Source organism: Chenopodium quinoa, unplaced genomic scaffold, assembly GCF_001683475.1.
Source record: "Chenopodium quinoa cultivar QQ74 unplaced genomic scaffold, ASM168347v1, whole genome shotgun sequence".
Lineage (NCBI taxonomy): Eukaryota > Viridiplantae > Streptophyta > Magnoliopsida > Caryophyllales > Amaranthaceae > Chenopodium > Chenopodium quinoa.
This window is the reverse complement of record NW_018743858.1, coordinates 2,017,826-2,026,578: the sequence shown is the minus strand read 5'-3', so window position 1 is coordinate 2,026,578 and position 8,753 is coordinate 2,017,826. Positions and strand designations below refer to the sequence as shown.

At 38.9% G+C, this 8,753-nt stretch overlaps 1 protein-coding gene across 1 annotated transcript; it reads right to left on the bottom strand.

Moving 5' to 3' along the window:
• Nucleotides 1–4,372: 4,372 nt before the first annotated feature.
• Nucleotides 4,373–8,153, bottom strand: LOC110686477. The gene is made up of 9 exons (XM_021863103.1): nucleotides 7,872–8,153; nucleotides 7,546–7,813; nucleotides 7,300–7,449; nucleotides 6,908–7,203; nucleotides 6,555–6,800; nucleotides 6,199–6,304; nucleotides 5,330–5,466; nucleotides 4,734–5,081; nucleotides 4,373–4,648 (listed from the first exon to the last, which is right to left on the bottom strand). The coding sequence occupies exons 1-9, from the start codon at nucleotides 8,151–8,153 to the stop codon at nucleotides 4,373–4,375; spliced, it is 2,109 nt and encodes a 702-aa protein (XP_021718795.1).
• Nucleotides 8,154–8,753: the final 600 nt, after the last annotated feature.

Below are 8,753 nucleotides of genomic sequence, written 5' to 3'. Positions count from 1 at the left end.
AGAGAAAAAACAAGAATATTAACCAAAAGCTTAAAACTAAAATCTGGAAATTAAGTAATGAAAGATGTCATCGTATCTAGCTTAACTAAAACGTATTTATACTTATGCACAAAAATCCTAAATAAAAACAAATAAAAATCGTCGAAATCTCCTTAAAAACAAGCGCCTAGTCGGGCAGAGCTTCGCCTGACCGGGCTCGCCTTTTTGATGGTGACTTCTTCGCTCGCGCCCGACCGGGCGCGAGACATGGCGAAGGGCGCTTCTCTTCTTCCTTCCTCGCCCATCTGGGTGCGCCTCAGGGCGAGTTCACTCCCTGGTCGGGCAAGCTCTCGGGCAAGGGAGTTTCATCGATTGGGCCACTTTCTTGGCCCAATCCGAATTTCCTCTTTGGGGCCTTGAAGCTCGGTCCATTGCCTCGAATTCTTCTTTTCCACCGAGCCCTTAATCACCGATTTGATGACTTTAACCGGTCTTGGGCTACGGAAAAAAGGTCATATGAATGCGCTCCTGCTCTGATGCTCGTAGTGGCTCCAATAAGTCCGGGAAAATGCTCAAAATTCGCAATTTCCTATAAAATAATACCAAGACTACGAGAACACTAGAAAACGCATATTAGTAATAAAAGTGGCTCCAAAGAGCCAAAAATACTGCTAAATATGACCAAGGGACGGGGGTAAAACACTATATAAAATGAACATATTACACTCCCCCAAGCCAAACCTTTGCTTGTCCGAAAGCAAAGAGCTCATCAATGAACAAATAAAACATACTTCACCTCAAAATCAAATAAAACCAAATATAACCAATTCAAAGCAAATCCAACAAGTATGCATCAAAATCAACCAATCAAATTCATCCAACTACTCATCCTTCCTAAGAATTGCGAAATAGAGCAAACCATAAGTGTATAAGGAATTCAAGACTAGTGCTCACACACTCTTCATTCTTTATGTGGTGGATATAAGATGTATCTGATCGCTCCCCATTTAACCCCTTTAATGTGAACAATGCCCTCCCAAACTCACAACGCTCGTGTGTTTAAGAAAACAAGCACTCAACCTAGTAGTCGACTCGGAATATGTCAAATCATTCTTTGCATTGATAAAAAACTAATTTCACATCCATACAACTCTATGCACAAAGGTCGGAAGGTCTTCATAGCTTGTAATGAAAGGCTAGGGTAAAAGGGTAGGAAATATTTGGGAAAATGTGAGAGAAAAGCCATACTTAAGGGACTCAATCCTAATAAACCACGGTAAAAAATAAATAATGACCAATCATCTCCAACACAACTCAACTCAAACAAATATTCACCAAACAACCAATTATATCAACAATTTTCAACTCTTACAATCTCGCTTATAAAAAAACTATAATAATTAAGAACTTGAGCGAATCAAACAAACTTTGGAACTCTTTAACACTTGATTTTTTTTTTTCATTGAAACTCAAAAATTCTTATTCTTTTGAACAACCTTCTCTTAAAACATTTGAACTTTACATAAATTTTACTTTTGCTCTTTTTTTGTTTTTTGTTTTTTTTCCCCGAAGTTCACTTACTTTTCTTTTGATTCTTTTTTTTTCAACATCATGCTTTATTTTTCCAAGAGAATTAGTCTATCCATAATCATCAAAATAAACCACAATTAACAACAAACAACTTCTCAACACCACCCAAATTGTGCTAATAGTAAGCACACTACAGACTCCCTCACCTCACTCACCATTAGCTCCTCAAGCCAAGCTTGGGACTAGTAACCAAAGGGGAAAAAATCGGCTTGTAATGTGGTTAATAAACAACAAGAAGTCAAGGCAGCAACATGGGTAGCAAGAAGGGAACAAATGTATCTAAAATCATCTGAAGGCCACCTAAGAGAACAAATGCCTTTGTCCTCCTTAATGTGCATAATAATGAGTCATACAAACATTACTCTAAGTTGCAAACCAATACTCAACTTCATTGACATACCAAGAACTAACACACAATTCCTAACCAAATCGACTAGCCAAGCACCAAATCCACAAATAGTTGGACAAAATTGACTCTTGTTAGGGCATACGAGCAATAAAACATCAAATTATGACTAACCTATCCACAATACTCCTCATCATATGCCAGGAATCAAATCAAAATAATTTTCATGTATCTATGAGGCATAGGGAAGCATGATTTATCATTCATTGGATCGTATTTTTGTATTTTTTTTTTTATATTCTCAAAGCAATAAAATCTACACTAGAAAGCAATAAAAACTATACTAAACACACCAAAAACAAAAAGGTAGAGAAAAGAAAGATACCTACATCCAAAAATCTCCCCCAAGCTAAAATCTGACAATGTCCTCATTGACTCGAGAATTAACCCAACATGGATAATCATTACCATCCTCATCCATCGCACCAAATCCTCCTCCATTGCCACCTGCACCACTAGAATAACTCCCACCAAAATAATTAGGGTTAACATTACCCCCCATCCCCCCAAAAGGAAAGTCTTGGCCGTAGCCAGAAAATGAAGAGTACCCAGAAAATGAAGAGTAGTCTGTGTAAACATTACCCTTGGGTGGTGGCTGGAACCAGTCAGGGTAAAGGGAGTCAGCAAGAATAGCACCACGATGAGCATAGTCGTCGTACATGGGATAAAGTTCCCTACCCGTGTTCCACTTAACGTAGCCCACCCTCTGGTCAAGGGAACCAACTAGCCTCCTAATGTCACCTACCTGTGTCCTAAGCTCCCCCTGAGTCATCTCTATCCTACCTATAGCCTGACCTATACTCTGTAGGTCCTAAATGGTCTCGGGGTCTGGCCTAGGCTGGTGTGGGGGTGGCTGAGGCACATGTGGTGGCTCATGCATCTCGGGCTGTGGCTGTGGTGGAGATGATGGCTGTGCATGTGGTCGGACTGTGCCCGGACTTGGGCATGGGCCTAGAATATCATAAGTGTAAGAATCTTGCCCGGGGGGAAAGGCGGTCAGCTCGGGGTTAGGAAGAGGGAAAACGGATGTGTAATCCTTCTTGACTCTTACATGCCACTCTAGGACTTTGCGAGGGTTAGGTGTAACCCAATATGTGGGATAGTGCATATCTACAAACTTTCGCATGCCAATATCATTCATAAAACGTCTAACATGCTCATAAAAACCTAAAGATTGAAGGGTGTCTCGGGGTAACCACCAAGAGGGATGTACCTCCCATTCATAGAGGTTGATGAGCCGTTCACGTTGTTGCAAAGTTGTAATCTTGATCGTTGGCCACTGAGGTAGTTATAGAGCCGGGTCGATCGGTGCACTCGAGCCCGAACCGCGTCCCCCTTATGTTCTTGCCCTCTTTTCAATCATCTTGAATATGGGTCTTAAAAAAAATTTGCTTAAAACCAAACCAAAATAGTATAGGAATGTAGAGGATGAAGAGAGGAGAAGGAATATGTAAAAATTTCTGAATTTGGGTGAGAATTGGAGGAGAGATCTTATAGAAAAGGTAGAGAATTTGAGTTTTAGAGAGAAAAACTATGGAGGAAAGAAAAAGAAAGAAGAAAAAAAGAAGAAGAAAGGAGAAAGAAAGAGGGGGAATCCGAAAAGATAAGGGCGTGCCCGGTCGGGCGAATTTTTTGCCTTGGATTTGCTTCTTCTCGCGCCGGGTCGGTCGAATTTGGTTCTTTTTTAGACCTTCACTCTCGCGCCCGGTCGGGCGAATTTTTCTCGTATACGAACTTCCTCTCGCGCCTGGTCGGGCGTGCTACAACACTATGCGTCCGGTTTTTTTTTCTTCTTTCCTTCAAAATTTAGCTAACTTTTTTTCTCCAACTTGTACAAAATACTCTAAAACACGTTAAATTCCCTCCTCTCTTTCTCTCAAAAGACAAAAATAAGGGAAAAACTATTCTAAAAAGCAAGAAAATACGGGTTGCCTCCTCTCTTTCTCTCAAAAGACAAAAATCCAGGTCCCGCACGACCTTCTTACCATATGTCGATCAATATGAGATGGAGTCGATTAGGTGAAGTAATTCCACTGCACCAATCGTAGCCCCTTCATGATATAATTTCAATCTTTTGCAATTTACCTTAAAATCGCCACCATGTTCATTAAATAACTCCACAGAACCAAATTTGTTTTTCCTTTTAACAGTGAAAGGACCCGACCACCTTGACTTTAACTTTCTTGGGAAAAGTTTAAGTCTAGAATTGAACAACAAAACCTTATCTCCCTCTTTGAATTCTCTCGGAAGGATCATCTTGTCATGCCATTTCTTAGTCTTCTCCTTGTAGACACGTGCAGTATCGTAGGCCATCAACCTAAACTCATCTAGTTGGTTAAGTTGTAATAGCCTCTTCTCTCCCGTTAACTTAGCATCCAAATTGAGCTCTTTAATTGCCTAATAAGCCTTATACTCTAATTCCACCGTGAGGTGACATGCTTTCCCATACACAAGTCTATAGGGGGAAGTACCAATGGGAGTCTTAAATGCGGTTTTATACGCCCAAAGAGTGTCATCCAACTTATCGCTCCAATCCTTCCTAGACTTTGGTACCACCTTCTCTAGAATAGCCTTAATCTCACGATTAGAAACCTCAACTTGGCCACTACTTTGGGGATGGTAGGCTAAACCCGTCCTATGGTAGACACCATACTTCTTGAGAAGGGTATCTAGCTTTCGCTCATGAAAGAGATATCCTCCATCACTAATAACGGCCAAATCTAGGAAAAATGGTTTTCTTGAAGAGCTTATGGACTACCTTGGCATTATTGGTAGGTGTGGCAATAGCTTCAATCCACTTAGATACATAATCAACGGCGACAAGGATATAACGATTCCCTTTTGATGAGGGAAAAGGTCCCATATAATCAACACCCCAAACATAAAAAATCTCAACTTCCAAAATACCGATTTGGGGCAACTCATGCCGCTGCGAGATGTTGCCAGTCCGCTGGCAAGAGTCACAAGTTTGGACAAAAGAGTGAGCATCCTTGAACATGGTAGGCCAATAGAAACCTGACTTATTGATCTTTGCTACTGTCTTAGTGGGACCATGGTGTCCTCCATATGGTGAGTTGTGGCATCTTGTAAGTACACCGTGAACTTCCTATTTGGGAACACACTTGCGAAATAGTATTTGCACACTCACGAAACAAAAAAGGATCATCCCAAAAATAATGTTTAACATCATAAAGGAACCTCTTTTTCTGTTGGTAGGACAAATCAGGAGGTAGAGTACAACCCACCAAATAATTAGCATAATCGGCATACCAAGGGTGTTGCTCTACAACGGTAAACAAGTGGTCATTAGGGAAAGAATCATCTATATGAAGGGAATCCTTACCCTCATCATACTTGATCCTCGACAAGTGATCTGCAACAACATTTCTGCTCCCTTTTTATCTTTAATTTCCACATTGAAATCTTGGAGCAAAGAACCCAACAGAGGAGCCTAGGCTTTGTTTCCACCTTAGCTATAAGATATTTTAAAGCTGCATGATCAGTAAAAACAATAATTTTAGAACCAACTAGATATGATCTAAATTTTTCTAAAGCATAAATTATAGCAAGAAACTCCTTCTCCGTGGTGGCATAATTGATTTGGGCTTCATCCATAGTTTTACTTGCATAATAAATAGCATGCAAAACGTTGTTCTTTCTTTGTCGATATCAAAGCCTACTTAATCCTGTTAAAAGCCTCACACATAATCTTGAAAGGAAGATTCCAATCGGAAGCACATATGATAGGTGCCGATATCAAAGCCTACTTAATCCTGTTAAAAGCCTCAAGACATTCGTCAGTAAAATCAAATGGGGCATCCTTAAGTAAAAGCTGAGTTAGTGGTTTAGAAATTGTTTAAAAATCTTTAATAAAGCTACGATAAAACCCCGCATGACCTAAACTTCTAACCCCTTTAACATTAACTGGTGGAGGTAATTGCTCAATCACAGAAACCTTAGCTTTATCTACTTGTATACCCTTGTCAGATACAATATGACCAAGAACCACTCATCTGTCACCATAAAGATACATTTTTCCTAATTTAGGGCCAAATTGCATTCTTCACATCTTTTCAAAATTTTAGTAAGATTAGATAGACATGCATCAAATGAAGACCCATACACACTAAAATTATTAATAAAGACTTCCATGATAGACTCTATGAACTCAGAAAACATACTCATCATGCAACGTTGAAAAGTAGTAGGGGCATTACATATACCAAAGGGCATCCTACGATATGCAAAAGTACCATAAGGGAATGTAAATGTGGTCTTTTCCTGATCTTTAGGGTGAATCGGAATTTGGAAAAAATCCAAAGTACCCATCTAAATAGTAAAAGAACTTATAATTAGCTAACCTTTCTAACATTTGATCAATAAAAAGGAGAGGGAAGTGATCTTTCTTTGTGTCAATATTTAATCTACGATAATCAATGCACATACGCAACCCTGTTACAGTTCTAGTGGGAATCAATTCATTTTTATCGTTTTTAATCACAGTCATCCCACCCTTTTTAGGAACTACCTATACACGATTCACCCTCTTTGAGTACGAAATAGGATAGATAATACTTACATTAAGTAATTTCATAACATCTTTCTTAACTACTTCATGCATGTTAGTATTCAACCTTCTCTGGGGTTGAATACATGGTTTGTGATTGTCCTCTAAGTGTATCCTGTGCATACAAAAATCAGGGCTAATACCCTTGAGGTCATCAATACTGTACCTAATTTCCCTTTTGTAGGTTCGAAGAACCTCAAGAAGTTGGGAAGTTTGTAGGTCATCAAGTGTAGTACTAATGATCACAGGGTGTAATTCCTGTTCATCAAGAAATACATATTTTAAATGAGAAGGGAGAGGTTTTAGTTCAAGTTTCTTAACCTTTACAGGTTTTGATTCCTGAACTAATTTTACTACCTTCTTGCTCTCTTAGGGTCAAGGTCTTCAAATGCGAGTGCTTTCTCTATAGCATCGACCTCACTACTCCAAATACCAGCATCATTTGTAGTAAAATCACCACAAAGTACTTCCTCCAAGGGATCCCTCGCAAGGATCTGTGGTAAGCTATCTTCACTAATAACATCAATAACATCAATCACATCAATACTACAACAATTTTCCTCTAGCATAGGACCTTTCAAAACCATCCCTAGATTAAAAGTGATATTATCATCTCCGACAGATAGAGTTAATTTTCCAATTTTTACATCAATAATGGCTCCTGTAGTGTGGAGGAAAGGTTTACCTAATATTATTAAAATTTGTGTATCCTCAGCCATGTCTAAAACAAAAAAATCAACAGGGATAAAAAATTTACCAACTCTAACAGGGACATCCTCTAGAATACCTAAAGGGTATTTAACAGAACGGTCTGCCATTTGCAAAGTAATGTTTGTAACTTTTAAATCAAGCTTTGAACACACAGACGATGGCATAGCACTAGCACTGGCACCCAAATCACATAATGCTTTATTAATGAAGACATTACCAATATGACAAGGAATAGAAAAACTACCAGGATCCTTTAATTTAGGTGGAGATTTATTTTGCAATAAAGCACAACATTCCTCTGTAAAAGCTACAGTCTCTACCTCATTATAGGCTCTCTTCCTAGTCAAAATATCTTTCATAAATTTAGCATATGCAGGAACTTGTGTAATTAACTCTGTGAAAGGAACTGTTACCTGTAAGTTTTTCACAACCTCCAGAAATTTACCAATCTGCTTATCCAACTTAGTCTTCAATTGTCTGTTAGGGAATGGTAGTTTGATAACTGGTTTTTGTACATCTTCACTCTTGTCTTGTGTTGTAACTTTCTTTGGAGTTGTACCCTGCAATGTATCATCAGAAATGTTAGTTCTTACTCTGGAGCCCTGCAGGGCCAGTAACAAGATCATTTGGTATAACATAATCAGGATTAGTAATATTGGTTAAAACAGGTTCATCATCCTTAGGCATAGGAGGCCCATCATAGTGTGAATCACTCCTTAGAGTAATTGCATTTTCATGATCTGTAGGTTGTACTGGCTGCGACGGTAGGGCTCCCTGCTGGCGAGTAAGTACAGTAGAGGAAAGTTGCGCAATTTGATTATCCATGATTTTATTGTGAGCTAAGATCGAATCAATTTGTGCATCCCTACTCTGCATGTGCTTTTGCATACTAGCTAACATCGTTCTAATTTATGACAAGGCAGGGTCAGTAGGTGGAGGTGGATTTTGTGGTTGGGTCCTTTGGTTAGGAGGTTGGTAATATTTTGTTGTGTTTTGTTGTGGCGCTTGTTGTTGTGGTTGTTGTGGAGGTGGAGGGTTTTGCACATTGGTACTTCGGTAAGATAGATACAAATGGTTTTGGAGACCAGGATTATAAGTGTTGGAGTATGATACAATCTTGTTCCCAATGACCTACAATTCCACAATTTTCCCAAAAAACATCATTATTATTATTATTAACAATAGAAACATTAGCTACGGTGGTTGGAATAGCAGTACTAATATTATCTAAATTATGACAAATAGAAGTTAATTGAGCTTTCACAAAGGATACAGAATCGACATTATGTTTCCCGTTGTTTGCAAAACCTCTAGGATTCCCATATTGGGAATTGTGAATTGCTATCTCTTTTATAACTGTTCCTGCTACATCTACTTGAAAATTCATAAATCTTCCATTAGCTGCTGAATCTAGGATTGATCAAGATGAATTTCCAATCCCATTGTAGAAGGCTTGGATTATCTGCCACTTTGCTAGACCATGATGAGGGCATTCTCTCT

Bases quoted from the DNA above. Each gene is read 5' to 3' on its own strand.
- LOC110686477 (XM_021863103.1), bottom strand. From the start codon at position 8,153: ATGTTAGCTAGTATGCAAAAGCACATGCAGAGTAGGGATGCACAAATT. The intron at 6,305-6,554 runs GTAAGTATTATC...TTTACTATTTAG, and splicing joins ATGTTATGAAATTACTTAAT to ATGGGTACTTTGGATTTTTT. The intron at 4,649-4,733 runs GTAGTCCATAAG...CATGAGCGAAAG, and splicing joins CACCTACCAATAATGCCAAG to CTAGATACCCTTCTCAAGAA.